At 37.8% G+C, this 17,171-nt stretch overlaps 1 protein-coding gene across 1 annotated transcript in view; it reads right to left on the bottom strand.

The window, feature by feature from the left end:
- LOC103624240 overlaps positions 1–17,171 on the bottom strand; it is a 185,494-nt gene that overhangs the window by 15,112 nt on the left and 153,211 nt on the right. The window contains exon 20 of the mRNA XM_017746911.1: positions 10,711–10,855. Within this exon, the coding sequence (XP_017602400.1) occupies positions 10,711–10,855 (145 nt within the window). The remainder of the gene's footprint in view (positions 1–10,710; positions 10,856–17,171) is intronic.

Here is a 17,171-nt window from a genome sequence, read left to right as displayed (position 1 = left end):
AAAGAGTTTGTGTTTTTAAAGCATTTCAAGAGATTGCTTTATTCCTTTTTTTTCCTTAAGTAATATCAATTCAGTAATGAACATGAAGTGGAATTAGCTGAGATAAATGTGATACAGACCAAAAAAAAAAAAATAATTGAACAGAAAATTGGACAGAAGGGTTTCTGAAACTAGCCATACAGAAATGAAGAAAGTCATGTAACCAAGAGCAACATACTGCAGATTTTTGTTCTAATTGTTAAAAAATGTTCCCTCCCACTCTTGGAACTTCCAGTCCAAGTTTAAGCCTGAAGCAAATTTTTACAGTAAAGTTATAAATCCATAAAACCAGAGGTTTATAATGGAAACACTGGCACAATTCTAACTAAAGTGTTGTGCCATGGGGTGCCTCTATAATAAAAAAAGAGTCTCTGAGCTTGTATGCCAGCCAGAAATCTAGCAACACCCAAAAAAAATGGACAGAAGTAGAAGAGACATCAGGAATACCATTTCTGAGATAAAGAAAGCACACAAAGTCCTATGGAGTAAAGGGTTACAAACAAACAATTTGTCACAGCTTTGAATAAATACAGAATGGGAACCACACTTTGAGAAAATGATGGGTTATTAAGGTATGGAATTTAATATCATTGTCAATCTATAAAACTTTTACAACCTAGTCTTATTTGCACAGAGATTACATCCCCAAAGCTCAGTGCCAAAGACACATGTTAATAAGCTCACAACTTTTAATTAAGCAATATGTATAAGTAGATTCCCATTAAGCCGTGATTTGTGGGCTAGTTCATTACAGTGGGTTCCAGCCACCAGACACATATTCAATACAAATCAAGCAGCCTGCATATTATCCAGCTTAATGTGAGCCTACTTGGGATATTTTATCACCAGTTCAGATTGGTGGTTCAGAGAACTATATTTTTTTCTAAGACTTGGGGCAGCGACCAGAACCTTATAATGACCCCATGTTGTTTTCTTAATGAAACTATCCATCTGAATTGTTTAGTTGCAACTGGTAATTAATCACACAGTTAATCATAGTTCTGTTATATACAACATGTATATGACATTCAGCCAGAACACATTTTCTCTCATTTAAATTAAATGTGTAAACTAAGGCACAAAAGAAGGAAATATGGATACTAACGAATGCAACAATAAAAAAAATTCACACATTTTACTCCAAAGAGAGTGATGACATTTTCCAGGTCTTGGAATAGCTCTCTTTTGAGTTCCTGAATTATGCTAAAATTTCTGCCCCCAGTTTGTGACATGGTGTCAAGTGGAATTTTTTCAATCAGCTTTACTCATGACAGTGTGGCATGCCATTTCACATTTTTCTTGCTTAGACGGATTTCCCATTGATTACATCAGCAGTGAGGATTGTACAGCAATTTGATGCAACAGTCTTAAAAATAAGATGGATGTCCTGCAATATTTAACACTTTTTTATTTTTTGCAGGAGTTATTAGTTCATGGATCATTGGATGATCATCTAGGAGAAATTATTACAGTCAGATATTTGGAAAATAATACTTTATCATAGCATTTTCTTTTGGTATTCCTTCCATAACAATAAGTGGATGAATTAACTTTGCTACACATTTACAGTTATCAAGAGTGACAATTGTTTTTAACAGCCCTTTGAGTAAGGATTCTACTGTATTTCACTGTAAGGAAATACGCATTTTATTTACCGACTGACCTTTTCTCTGTAACCTCTCTTTAGCCCTCATAAAACATACACAAAATATTTAGGGTTGATTTTTTTTTTGGTTTATATTTTCTATATTGCTACTGAAATATTCTCTAAACGACCAATCTTAGATAACGTAATGATACTACCAAGAGCTTTCCAGTATTTATTTAGAAAGCAGAATTTGCCATTGAGCTCCAGGTTCATCTTATTCAGTATCTTTCTAACACCAGCAGCTTAGCCATGAGGTTTTATGAAACCAGGGAGGGAATAAGACCCAGTAGAGGAGACTCCAGGATGAAAGAGAAGAGTGAGCTCCTGAGAAGATGTGAACTACAAATCAAGAAGACAAGGAGAAGAGAAAGATCATAATTAGCCATAGCTCTAAATGTAACAAGAAGAATTTTTCAATCAATATGGTAAGCTGCTTGTAGCCAATTAAAAGACTGTAAAGTAGGGACAATGCCATATGTAGATTAGGCTAGTCTCGTAAAAAGAGCCTTGAAGCAGTGTTGCATAGTTCATGAATTGATTTTCCTCAAAGGCCGGAGAAAAAGGAGCTGCAATAACCCAGTCCTATAGTAACAAAAGTGGTACCTCAGAAAACACATTTCAGTGGCAAATGAGTCAGAGGAGTTTTACACATCCTTTTTATACCAAACTTTTGCCTCACCTAACCATCTTTCCTAAGATGATGCTCGTGCAAAACTATAATGGAGAGGATTTGGGGGTTGGGGTTTTTTTATGATTACACTATTTCTGAATAAACTAAAGCAATGCAGACCTGGGAGAACCTGTGCCGCTGCTTTCAGCTTTAATTCACCCCTGAATCCTAGCACTTTGCCTTTGCCAACTCTATGGGATATTGCAGCATATGGAGGAGTGAGGAAACTACTACATTTGCCAGAAGCTAAAGTGTTAAAAACAGTCTCCTGCAGAGGAAGCGTGGAGTCAAGGAAAACACCCAGACATATAGCTGTTGAGACAGGAGCAACATTACAGCCATTAAAATCAAATGTCAAAGAAGGAACAATGCCTATTAGCTTTTAGAAACCAAAAATGAACAGTTCAGCTTTATCAAACAAATGGGTTGCACTATCCAATTACTAACTTCTGATAAGCACCATGTCAATTTTGAAATTGTACTGCTGAGTCCATGGAGAAGAAAAAATAAATCTGAGTTATCCACATAACAAGGATAAAAGGAAGCCAAACTGCTACAATCCTGACCTAATTACCCAGGCAAATCACTCCCCTTTCTGGAACCTTGTAGAGCCGGTAGAAACACTGCAGTATTAGCTGACAAAGCTCTGACCTTGCATGAAGCCCCTTTTCTCTCCTCTTCATGTCCCATCTGATCAGAAGCCTTGAGAACTCCTCTGACTGGGTCCCTCACCCAAAGCAGTATCTATCGCAGCATCTTTGTATTGCATCCTACCCAGGAGCATAAAATCTGGGACCGCATATGGCTCTGTTGAGTGGGCTTTGGAAGTCTGCAGCCTGCAGGGTGGATGCGACTCCTTATCCAGCACACAGAATTTTGCATGGCTTCACAGAGCAGCTGGCACAGGTACTAGAGGAAACTACTATCCTATTTGCTTCTTAAGGCTGGTGTCCATTGTGTTCAGGGAACATACAGAGGCTTCCATTCCTTCTTCAGTGTTGTTAAGTCTGAAGCTGGTTGGCAACTCCCATTTTAGTGCTATTTTTTACCCCAAGGTACGTGAGTGGTAAATTAGGCACGGGTTGAGTTTCTCAGCAGTAGAGTATATAATTGAAAGGATAATGAGAATAATAATAAAAAAAGCTCATAAATTACATTTTATGTAATGTAATATGCACACACTTCCTGCTTTCTTTTTCATCTCAGTCTAAAATGAGCATTAAAGTCCATGTCTCATCGTCAGCCGGTGGGCTGTCTGTAAGGACTCCTAACTCAAGGTCTGTCTTATCACTCACAACATTCATAATCAAATAAGAAACACAGGATTTCCAAACAAACCTTTAAACCAGACACACTCACAGGGGGCAGAAATCCGCTTCAGTCACAGTTGTGTTGGATGAGGGAATGACAGCATCACTCCCACCTGTCCTCACCACCCTTCTCTCAGAGATGACTGCACTCAGAACTGCTGGTAGAGTTGCTTGTGTGAATGCTCTCACACCTGCTTTGGCTAAACGTGGCCCCGTGAAGCTTGAGCAGCTGGAGCAGAAGGTATTTGCTGCTCAATCTGAAATGGGTGAGGGAGCTCCCATGGGAGCTTCTCCTGCATGAAAAAGCAGCTCTAGATGATCTCTTCAGGTGGCACAGCTGTGCTCAAAGGAGAGCATGTGTCCACAACAATAGCAAGGATAGAAGAGGAAAGCTAGAAATTAGTAACCTGAATGCAACATCTCTCAATCTGGGCTCACTGTTTTCTTTTGGACCAAGCCATGCCTGTATTGGCTCTTTTGACACCGTTTCTAAAATCCCTCAGGCTGTCAGAGGGGCAGAGACGAGCCTTCACCTTATACATTCAGCCCCAGACTCAGGTAAAATGTTGCATCCCTGATAAGGTAGATACATGTGCATAAGGCCATTAGTTCATAGTGAAAAGTCAGCATTTAAGTGTTCTTGGTAGGCCAATGTAACATGGTAAGATTTTCAGTGCTTGAAAAAGAGCAGGGGGGAGAAGGGGGAGAAGAGGAGAATAGGGGGCTGCAACCCATTCCTGTCCACCACTTGTTAATGAAAAAAATCATGTGTTGAGACAATTAAAAAATTTAGCCTTTTTCCTCTCTAACTTGAAAGATATTATGAAAAAAGTAATGCATGTTGTCTGATAGTTCAGAGACTCTCTAATATATTCACAGATAATATCTGTGGAAAAAAGACAAAAGCCTTTTAACAGTGATTTTTTATTCCAAGATAGAAAATAAAGACTTCAACAGCATCAACAACAGACTAAACTTTTGAAAGGTTTAAAATACGGAGCCCTTGCCACTGAAATCTGTCCTCCTCTCATTCTGTACACATGAGCACACACATACATGCATATTCTTGCACAGATTTTAGACACAATCACAGCTGTCTGCTGCTCCAAATTCACTGTGAATGGTGAATTTCTAAAATTCATCTGAAATAAGAAGAGAAAAAAATCCTTTATTTTTTTTTCATTTTTATTATTTTATTATGTAAGGACTCTATGCCTTTGAAGTAGGAGGCCATTATAAATATGTCGTAGTGCAGATGAAGAAGTTTTCCAATTTCATTAACAAGTAGCAAGATCTGTGCATATATCTCCCACACAGAATGTTTTAGAAATATGCCCTATTATGTCTAGTTAAGTCAACCTTGTGTCATTATTTCCTATTAGTGTATATGACAGGATTGGCATACCCAGGAAAGATGCATCAGAACCATTACGTGCCAGCCAGGAAAATGAAAAATGAAATTCTATGTTTCAAAAACTACATTAATTATACTGTCCTCAAATATTTTGAGAAGGAAAGGTTCTATTGGTAAAAAAAAAAAAAGGTCTGTTGTTTTAAGGTTTAAGGAAGTACTTTGAATAAAGTTCTAGTAAAACAGAAAAAAAAAGGCCAATTTTGGAGTGTATATTTAAGTAGAAAAAGACAGGGAAATGAGAATGAAAAATCTACTGCATGAAGAGAAGAAAGCATTGCTTAAATGCCTTGTTTTTTAACATATATTTTTTAAAAATGATACATTTTATTTTTCAAAGGAAACTTTTTAAAATAGGTCTATATTTTGCAAAACACTACTTTCAGGTCTAATATCATTATCCTACACTATTAATGGAAAGACTTCTGCTGTATAACGCTACATTGATTTCACCAAAATGTTAAGCACACATTAAGCAAAAGTGGAAAGAGTACCTGTTTTGGGAAGATCACATAATTTCCACAGAACCCCAGAAATGTAGGGCCAGAAGAAAACTCAAAACACCTCCACCCATCATTTGTAGTAAAAACAGATTAACTACATCACTTCCTATATGTTTCTCTTTATTGCTGAGTTGACCTTGATTAGACATCAGTTGCCCACCAAGCTGCTCCATAGCAGGATGGGGGGGAGAAAATAAGATGGAAAAAAAACCCTCATGGGTCAAGATAAAGGTAGTTCAATAAATTGGAAGCAAAGGGAAACAAAAGATTTTATTCCCATCAGCAGGCAATGTCTGGCCACTTCTCAGGAAGCAGAGCTTCAGTACTTGCAGCAGTTGCTCCGGAACACTAATGTCATAAATAATGAATGCCACCCTGTTGTCCTCCTTTCTCTTAGCTGTTAGTGCTGAGCAGGTGCCATATGGTATGGAATACCCTTTTGGTCTGTTTTAGTCAGCTGTCTTGGCTGTGTCCCCTCCCATCTCGCTGCCCATCCCCAGCCTACTGGTGAGGGGGAGAATGTTGGAGAGAGAATGTGAGCGTGTCCCAGCAATGGCCATAACACTGGCATGGCAGCAGCACCTTTCCAGCTGCCAATAAAAAGGACAGCACTGTGAGGACTGCCATGGGAAAATGAACTCCATGTCAGCCAAACTCAATACACTTTACAAAGAAAACAGCTTTCAAACTTAGTCATAAGAGAAACTCAAAACTGAATTCCCCAAAGAATGACACTACATGGAAAATGAAGGTCTCAAAATAGCTTCATGCATAGGCTCATTGATCTTGTAATTTTCATATCTGAAATGTAATTTTCTCTCCTTCTAACCTTTGATCTGGATAGTGAAGATGCATCTGTTGTTCAGACTTTGGACCATCTCCTGCATGTGTCATTTCCAAGAATTTTGTTGTGTAGCTCCTGACAAGTGACTCCTGTTTAGGAGGAGGCAGTGGCTTAGGAATGGTTTGAGACTCAGAAATGTTTATGACTTCTCACATCTTCCACATCTTCAGACAACAGATTTGATTGTCTTCCAACACCCATTGCCATGGAGGAAAAAATGTTGCTACGTGATACAAAGGTAGCCCTCAATGTCAAAACCTCTTGTGCTGTAAATTCTCACATCTCCATTGTCTTTGAGCAGCCAAGAAGTACCTTTGCTGAAGATCAGGCTCCCCATCTTTAGATTACTGGATAATAATATCCTATCAAGGAGATATAAGAGGGAATCAGAAAAGCTCATCAAAATGTTCGGTGACATGGCAGCAGATTTATGAGAAAAAAAAATGTCATTATAAAGAAGAAAAAAAAAAGGAAAGGTCATATTCATTAGTAAGAAAGGAAGACCTAAAGAAAGTACAGGAAATTATAGATCTACCAGTACTTTGGAGTTTTGTTGTTAAGAGAGAGGGAGGATTTCTTAGCACGTTTATTAAAATGAGGTACTACTTCTCTTTACTTTTACATTTTCAATCTTTTTATTATCATAGCAATACATCTTCTAACTGCTTCCTTAAGCATTACAGTGGATTTATTTAATAAAACTGAGGACTGAGCATCACTGAAAATACTGTTTCCAATGGAATACTCTCATGCTGTGATTGGTGAAGTGCTAAGTAATTTGCATTTAATGCTAGCACATACCACTTAGCACTATATTTAACTAAATGATGAAAATCACTCATTTTTCATCCCCTTGCTTAACTGGTGCTCAGTGTAATCTATCTACTGTACTGTGAGCCTAGCTCCAGATATATTCTAATAGACCCTGCTCTCCAATCTACAACAAGCATTTTAATTTTTAATTCATAGTTATGTCTTTATCCTTTAATAGAACAGAACTACAGATGGGGAGTATGTTTTAGATAATAAGAGCACAGTAGGTACCCAGGGAAACTACACCACTAAAAGGATTCTTTATTTACACTTTTCAGTAATGACTACATATATATAGCTACACAGGAGAAAATTGTTGCAAAGGAACACTGCGTAGACAGGCAATTACTATCCAGCTATAACTGAGCATTATGGATGATGCTGCTGATAAGAGCACTTCAGAAAACAATTTCAAAGCCAATACCACCCACTGCATATTGACCAACAAACATGGGAACTCATAGGATGCAAGTAATCAATATTAATAGGTAAGATGCTACATTTAAAAAAAAATTTAGGTAAATTTACCTAATATTTAAACATAGTTTAAATTCAGCTTTCACAAATATGTAATGTACAGAACTGTACATCCTAGATCAAATGAAAGTCAATGGAGACATTCCAATATAACTGGAGGAACAAAAGTAGTCAGTCAAGTCCTTCATGCTGAACAAAGTTTCAGTACTAGATCCACATTTGTTAGAAAAATCAACACAGTCCTATCAGAATCAAGCTATGGTGGTTCCATGGTTCCACACATAAAGTCAGTCCTACCAATCAGACTAAATTCCAACACTGTATTACCAACACTGAAGTCAAAATCTCACAGAACCAGACTGAGATATCTTAACTCAGTGGTGAGAAACCCAGGGTATAATATAGCCCAAAGGGATTTTTACCATTATAGTCAGTCATGTTGAACGGCAAAACTGAGGCCAAGGAGATGCACATTGTAAGATGCTGCCCACAGCATCTTGGTACTGTTACTCAGAAACTGCAATAGGTTACAGGGTGGCTTCTCTTCAGTTAGTTTCTCTTCCAATGTTATGCAGAAAAGTTTAAAGTGTCAACAGACAAAGCAAACATTAAAAGGCTGTTATGAGAGAGAGAAGTTATCCAAGTAATATCTTATGCAATAAAAGCCAAAAAAATCACATAAATTCCTGTAGATATTCAGAAGCTTTTTAATACCACTTCTATCTGGGTGTAAGTCATAAAATAATCACACACATGCACATGCACACAAACTGGAAAAAAAAACAACACGAAGTGGAAACCAAACCATGCACACCCAAATTAAAACTGTGCTCAGGAGTGACATTTAAACCTTTAGATTACTACCTAAGGTCATTTAATATTTATTCAGGTGGATGAGAACTATAGATAAAAGTAATACTATTAATCAACAGTGCTCAAGATATTGGGTAAGATCTTACAAAGGCAAATGCATTTGAAAAAGTTTTACCATACCAGTGTGAACAAAGGGACAACAGAAAATCATAACATGCTAGAAAAATGTCACTGATTGCTATGTTAATTGATTACAGAATTCTACATAAATGATTCAAAATAGCAGTAAGGTAAATTTCTTCCCATTTCCAGCTTCATTTTCAGGACCAAAAGGGAAGACTGAATCAGGATGCTGACAGTCTGCCCTGTATTTCTCTCTTTGCCTCTGACTTTGATGGCCTTGAGTGAATGATTTCGCTTTCTTGCCTGTGTTCCCCTTCCCACCTTCCTCTGTTATCTCTCATAGTTCCTGCCTTTGGGACATGGACAGTTTCTGATACATTTGTATGGAGCCAAATAGAATAGGCACTGATTGGTTCTAAATAAAGAGAACTGCCTGGTTCTAACTTTAATACTACTAAGAAAGCACAAACATAACCTCCAGGTTGCTTTAAGCTGCTGTAGCTCACAGGGAAGCAGGTATGGCCACCACGAAAACCTCAGCAAAAACGGTCTCTCGGATCTTGTAAATTTTGCAGCATGTTGGGACTTGGCTACAGAACTGGTAGATGAAGCCATCATTGCTCCTCTTCTGGGCATTCTCACAGTCTTGCAATTACAATAGCATTGTGCTTTGAACAATTACTGAAAACACTGTCAATGTTTTAGTCATGAAACTTGAAAAACAAATCAGCAACATTTTCTCCACCACAGCTAACAGGTACAAGCAAAGCTGAAAAAGCAGCAGCAAGTAAACCTGAGAAATCTAGGAATGTCCCACAGCTGGGAAGGGAAAAAAAAGTCATAGGAAATAATTATGTTTGCATGATCCAATCCGTGATCTGATCCCGTGAGTTCACCACACTGCACACTTGTTGAAGCCACAGAGGAGCTACGAAGGGAGCATTCACAGGACAACACTGCATGGGCAGAGATGTGGCCGTCAGAAACATAAATCCTATCAGGCAGTAGCGATACCATGGATGTGGATCACGATGTAAACAACTCCACGGACCATGTGTTACTGCAGGAACTAGCTCTTGTCAGAGACAATGGGATTTCCTGAAGACTAGAAAAAAGGATGTATAGAAAGAGATGATGCAAAGACACCAATGACAGTGTATGACCTCCCTCCCCCAACAAAAGGGATATAGGAGCAAGAGCCCATACACTAAATTTACCAGTTTTCCTCAAAAAAAGTGTCTTTTGTGCTCATATGAACTTTCCAAGGTTCCTCTGTTACCAAACAAGATTACTGTGAATTTAAAAGTAACATAAGGTGCTTTTAACTGAAATTTACTTCTTAGAGGGCGTTAGAAAACTGACAGTGATAGGACTCAGCTGAGTGCAGAGATCTTGTGCAGCCAGGTACAACAAGCCTGGATAAAGAACAAGAGGAAATTGATATCTCACAATAACAGTGATGCCTAAGGACACCCAGCGTGTTCTGTAGCGCTCTGTCATCAAAGACCCTGATACTACCTTTGGTCAGGAGCAACTTCACTGAAAACTTGACACAGATGTTCCACTCTGCATATACTTCTCTAGGCACTGTGAGGGGGCCAGTGGCTCTCACTACACAGTAGAAAACACAATAAATGTCTGAGAGATTGGGACTTTTGCACTTAGACCAATATGTCCGGAAACATACCTAAATATATATACAATAACTGATTTAAGCCTGCCCCTAGCATACTTTAAATGCTGGTCCTTGTCTAAGTTAGATCGCTCTGGATTGCATTACTGTGTTGAGATTCTGAATGGAAAGTGTGAGACTGTTTGGGTAAAGGACAGCACTTCAGCCTTCAGGACTTTTGCAACAGCTGACTTTTGCAACTACCCAGGGGTGAAGAAGACACATTGGAAAACACAGCTGTGAAATTTCAGCTCTCCCTGATAGCACCCTAGCCTTCCCAAAAGAAACTGTGTTTTAAAATTATTTTCTTTTTTCTATCCCTCCTATCATTTTATATTTAGGTATCAGGATTGTTTTTCAGCCAGGCACAAAAACTGAAAATAATACCTTGCCACCTTGCTGTACTCTTTTTCCTCTCCCTCAGCTTGATACATGTAGATGTACGCAGCACACTGTCCTTCTCCCTTATGCTCTCCTGGTCTGTGCTCACTTCATTACACAAAAGACTTTCCTCACTAATATCACCAAATGCCTGAAAAACAGAACAGACAAAACCAACATATTATTATGGCAGCGTTCAGTGAAATATCAGAGGGTACACAGATGACTTTGAGTACCCTTCCCCACCCCTCTCTTCTTGCTTTCAAAATATTACAGCTTAGAAGTTTTCATGAGTGTGAAATTTTATTCTGTCATACTAATAACCCAGCTTTGCAGCAGCTTACAGTTTAGCTTTCATGGTTCAGTTCCACTCCTGGGCTTATAACAATTTTTCTAACAGTTCTGCCAAAATATTATAAAGTAAAACTTACTGTAAATGTATTCACTAACACAGATAGAGCAGTGAGATTAACAATTTAAACACATGTGAAATGTGAATTCCCCTAATTTTTCTCACTCTAAATGCTTTAGTAAAACAGTCAAATGGGGATTTTTACGCCCATTGCTTTTCATAATTTCTTCTTCTGATGTTCTTGACACATGGAGAAGATTTGAGTGAATAAAGAATATACACTCAAAGAGGAATCATAGCCATGAGGAGGAGATGATGTTATAGGACTGGAAATTGGTTATAAAGCCAAGGCACTGCATCAGATACCACATCACATGTCAGATCCCCAGCTTGTGTCATGTGGGTGGCATTTTGCACAAGAGTGACCTGACTCCAATTGTTTTCATGTTTTGGAATGCCCATGTAAGAGAAATTTTTCTCAGATGAATTTGAGTAGAAATCAAATTTCAGACGCTGAGAAGTAACTGAGCTCAGCTCTTTCTAGCTGCTGTTACTCAAATGTTAGCATGAAAAAGCAGGTTGATCCAGTAATACACTAATGTTTTAAAGAATTTTGCTATTCTCAATCTAGTTTAGCACAGCTATAATAAATTTTACAAACACAGATATGTGTAAGGGAATAACCTCTAATTTCTATTGTATTTTTTTGTGTATTCTTATTATCTGTCTGTTGAAGCATCTTACAATCTTTATTGTATTTCTGGTTTTGATACACTGTGAAGCTAGCAAGTGCTGTTACCTCAGGAACAGAGGGAAACAGGCAACGTAGCAGATATTCCCCACCTCACATGAAAAGCTGAGACTAAATATTGGAGTGGTCTTGTGTATCCTACCGCCTAGGCAAGTTTCTCTGTACCAGACTATTCTTTCTTCTCACCTAGATACCACTTACACAGAACAGCTGCCACTTTCTTTTTAGTTTTATTCTTTCAAACTAGGAGATAGTCCAGTTTTAGGTTGTCCAAAGCTGTTTCTCTCATGGCATAAACAATCATCAGAGCAGGTCAAAAAGAGATACAACATCATGGCAGGACTTCATAGCAACAGTTTTGCATTATAGGAGATATAAAGGAGGCCTACAGCATCAGTGAGCTAATAGAAACAGAAATATTTTTCCAGTTGCAATAATCTGAGAAAAATTTGTGGAAATATCACCAATGTATACCTGGAGTTGCAACCCTAATTCCCCAGAAGCTGGAAAACTAATTTCATTTTATAGAATCATTTAGGTAGATTTGGAAAAGACCTTTAAGATCATTGGGTGCAGCCATAAGCCTAATACTGCCAAGTCCACCACTAAACCATGTTCTCCAGTGCCACATCCACATGCCCTTTAAATGCCTCCAGGGATGGTGACTCAACCACTTTTCTGGGCAGCCTGTTCCAGTCCTTGAAAACCCTTTCAGGCTGTCAAGAAATTTTTCCTAATATCCAATCCATTTCCTTTTGTCCTGTTGCTTGTTACCTGGCAGAAGAGACCAACCCCCACCTGGCTACAACCTCCTTTCAAGCAGTTGTAAAGAGTGGTAAGATCATCCCTGAGCCTCCTTTTCTCCAGGCTACACAACCCCAGCTCCCGCCTTTACTCTTTGTAAGACTTGTTTCCATGCAAAAGAAAAGAGGATATAGGGGACATTTAAGAGTTCACTGTAAAAGCCTTTCCTTTGGTGCTGGTTAACGCATACCAAGAGCTCTTTCAAACCTGATCGTTCACATACCCAGCATGTCTGACTGAAGCAATAGGAACCTTTGCTACAATTAACGCTATCGTTTACTTGTGTACTTTAAATTGAAGCTTGTATAGATATGTAGGATTTTTAAACTTGATCAGACGTTGTGCAGAGTTATGTTCTTAAATTAAAGTCCAAGTTGTTGTTTCTGAGAGTTACTTAATAGCAGTAACCTTATGGTTAATCAACCATGTAGTAAAGTTCACTGTGCATTTACTGCAGTGTAATTATAAAGTGAGCAAAAATATAATTGATGCATTTTGTCAATCTGTGTAGCTGCAAGGTACTTTTTCAAAGGTTATTTTTTTATTCAGATAAAATAAGTTAATGCTGTTTTGGCAATTATCCTTTGACTTCAGAGATCTTACTGCTGATTCAGGTAAAACTGTGTGATAGGTGAATAAGGATTATAAGCATTTAAAAGTACAAAATACCTTCTGCAACAATCAGTGGTCCTGCCCTTGCAGCATAAGATCATCATGAAAATCACTGAAAATACAGCAAATCTTGGTGTTTAAAGTGGGTTGAAACTGAAAGAGGTATTTTTTAATACAAAATAACATTTTTAAAGTACCCCTTAATTATCATCACTGCTGTTTGTTATACAGTACAACTAGAGTGCTATGGCAGCATTTTCCCCTTGAGCGCTGGCTCAGACTGAATGGGTGTGCTTGAACTTGCTTCCATTCCTTCTGCGAACAACTGACAGAAACAGTTCTAACTCTTCAGGACTCCAAGCAAAAATAAATGAAAATTTCCATGAACATCATGTATTTGAGTATGTGTTGATTAAGTAGATAACCCTTGCTCCTCACCCTACATTCTCTGCAAGTAAAAAAGAAGCAAGTATAATTTAAAATTGAATATTCATATACAGAACAAGGCTATAATGCTGTAGTTCTGGCATTTCCATAATTTTTCGGTTATCTGAAAGCCAGTGAGTCCTGCTGACAAGGTCCAGTAGTGGACCTGTCTCATTCCTTTCCTAGTTCTCCTATCAGAGCACAGACACCACCATACATAAGCAGGACATGGCCACTTGAAGGAAATAAATCTTTTTCCACATGACTTTGTGACTTTCTGGGGTACAGAGTATATAAAACCTGAGATCTGTAGAACACTAGGGCAGGGGGAAATGGCCACATGCTGCAAGGCTGCCTCCTGCATTTCCATCCTGTTGCAACATAGTCTTGACTGCAGTTGATAATAGATTAACAATTAATAGACACGGCTTCCATTTAAAACTATACCACAATTTACTGAAAAAAAGACAAAGACCTAATCTTGTGCTTGACAGAGAAAACAACATGAAACAGAAGATATGGAGAAATAACTTCTGCTCAGCTGAGACACGTTGTGCTCATCCACTTCATCTGCAGCAGATGGATTGGCTTACCCTCCACAAGGGCAAGGAGCAACAGACTGTGTCCATTTCAGGACAGGGTTTACATGTGAGATGAGCTGGATCAATTTAAGAACAAAGCATACAAGCACAAGATTTCTCCAGGAAATCTCTTTTCCTTGTTCTCATCTTTTCGGGGGGATGGAAAGCGCTGCCTGGACAACTAATTTATTTCTTAAACTAATTATCTTTAATTGAATTATAACATTAAAGGAGAAATATATACTGGTAACAGTAACTTAAAACAGCCTGGTTTACTTCTTATTTGCAGTGAAACCAGCTCTATTGCCATGACACTGAACAAAAGGGCTGTAAGTTTGCAGGCTGTACTGATCCGATTGCCTATGTCCATGGCAGTATCCCTTAGCTGACTTGGTAAAATGTATGATTCCCAACTGAACCTCAGTGCATGTTGAGAGAGATCATTCTCCCACTGAATGCAGTTGCAAAGTATTGCTTGTTTTCAATTGGACAGGATTAACCCTCAGAATTAGGCAGGCAGCATGTGGTAAAGCCTATTCAGCCCAGGAGTATGTACACACCTGCATGCATTAATCACTCTTCTGTAGGACAAACCTTTGCTGTTAATCCTTGCTTTTATAGGGATTTCCAGGAGACCAGCTCATGGTTGGTTTAAACTGGCCATGTTTGTGGTTGACCTGACATGATGCTGCTGAAGCCAGCCAAAGTGGGTCAGTTTACACCAAGTAATTACCTTTGCCCAGCCTCTGCCCCAGCCAAAAAGTCCTCATCCACTCCCTACAGCTGACCCAGCTTACAGAAAAGCCAGAGCTGTGCTGTTCCCTCTGGTGAGATGAGGATGAAGTCATGAAGTAGTGTACCAGCCTCAGGTACTGAGCTGAAGCAATCCTCCCTCTTTCTCTCCTCCATAAACCTCTAATGACCACTGAAGTGAGACTCTTTATGAAAACAGCATGTGGGGCTTTTGCAGTAAACGTGGCCAAATTATTCCCTTAATGAAATTAGGGCCAGAAAAAGCTGCACTCACATATAGGCATAAACTGTGCTGGAGTCAACTGCATGGCTTATACACACATGGGAAAAAAATAGGGCCCAATATTCATAGCAACATTGTGTATAAAAAAAGAATTTGTGGAATTAAGAATAAAACATGAGGCAATTTGTTGATTTGCCCAGGGAATATATGAGAGCAACAAATGTGTAGATTATTCTAAGGTTGTTTTTTAGTGTCATTATCAGATCCAAGAACTGTATATAAAAGCATGCGGTCCTTCACATGCTAGAAGTATAGTTTGCTCAAACAATTGTAAAATATTCAGTATTCTTAAGATTAAATATCTGAATATTGCTTCTGAAGGAACAGCTGTCAGCTTAAATCTAAAGTCTAGTTTGTTTACTGGCTGTATTTTATATCTGTTAGAAAATGACACCAAATGGCAATAAAATTGTTGTAAGTATTCTACTGGGGAATATAAATGCCCTTTGGTTACAGTGTACATATCTTTATACATAATTCCAGTATATTTTCCCTAGAATTATGTTAAATATGTAAAAAGCCTTTTCTCATAAAGGTAAAAATGCTAGATGTTTCCAAGCTGTAATTTAGCATTAGTGTCAAGATTGCTTCAGAAAATAAGCTATGGTTACTGTTTCATTCTTTTTAAGTGTCACTCAGCATACCATATCTGATCTTGTATTCAAAATAAACTTAAATGATTTTATTCACTTTTACAGAAGTGCAGGAGGGTTTAGACATAATTTATAGCATATGGATTGATGTAAATAGCTTAAACTAAGTAATTGGCTAGTCACCTACGCTGTCTTATCCTATTACTGCTAGGTACTTTTCAAGCAATTAGGGAAAACAGATCTCTTTTATCCAGTGAGTTTAAATTGGATGAATCCTTGACATTTGTGAAGGCTTATTTGATAGATAAAATCATACTATACAAAATCTTTCTCTACAATGCTGAGGTTTACTAGGCCTATAATAAGAAACTGATTTTTTGTTGAGTTAAAGTAGCTTATCTTTGCCCTTTTAATAAGAAATCAACTCCAGTCAGCAAAAATCAAGATAAAAATCACCCAGTTGGTGTTATCACCATGTAGACAGCAAACACGTACCACTATCATTAACTTTTCTGTGCATGGATTTCAAATACATTTAAAATGTTAAAATTCAATCATTTCCTGTATATTACAATAACATCAGATTAATGAATACCGAAAAGCATGAAAAGTGATTTATTTTGGGAAGGTCATTCCTTGGTTAGCCAACACTTAAATTGAATTACTATAAAGGGGAAATATATTATAGGTAAAAAGGAAAATGGTTTTTACTGCATGTGAATTCTTTTAGTTTTACAATGCTTATGATAAAAAGACTGCACCTACAAGTTTAACCTCTATAATTTTTATGCTGCACATTTAAAAAAAAATCTTATTATTTAACATTTCTAAGGCAATTTATACATGTCACCTTGTACTTAATGTTCCTTTTAAAACAGTTAGTTTTACCTCATCCCTATGAAACCTATAAAACTACTTTTCATACCAGACGTGAAATTTCTAGTTATACCAGGAAAGCTGGACCTCTAATGGGAATACCACACTTAAAGAAATAAGTATTTTAAAGAAGCTATTGTTTAGAGAGACATTTATTCCTAGCTAGTGTACTTCTACACACAGCACTTAAAAACTGGCCTTGCTTACTGGAAAAAAAAAAGAAAAGGAAAGAAAGGTAAGTATTATTAAAGTGAGTTTTGGCTCCTTGGGTAAAATTAGGTTCACACTGAAGTGATTTGCTGAATTAGGGCTATGAAAAAATCTTGCTTTCACTGAAATATAAAAGAGTAGGATGGGGCTGTAAATATGAAGTGAAATTCTTACAAGCATACCAGGACTTCCCAGCAAGATTATGCAAAATTCCTCTTATGCCTGT

The sequence above is a fragment of the Corvus brachyrhynchos genome, unplaced genomic scaffold, assembly GCF_000691975.1.
Source record: "Corvus brachyrhynchos isolate BGI_N302 unplaced genomic scaffold, ASM69197v1 scaffold100, whole genome shotgun sequence".
In the NCBI taxonomy this organism is placed as follows: Eukaryota; Metazoa; Chordata; class Aves; order Passeriformes; family Corvidae; genus Corvus; species Corvus brachyrhynchos.
This window is presented reverse-complemented; position numbering and strand designations above follow the sequence as displayed.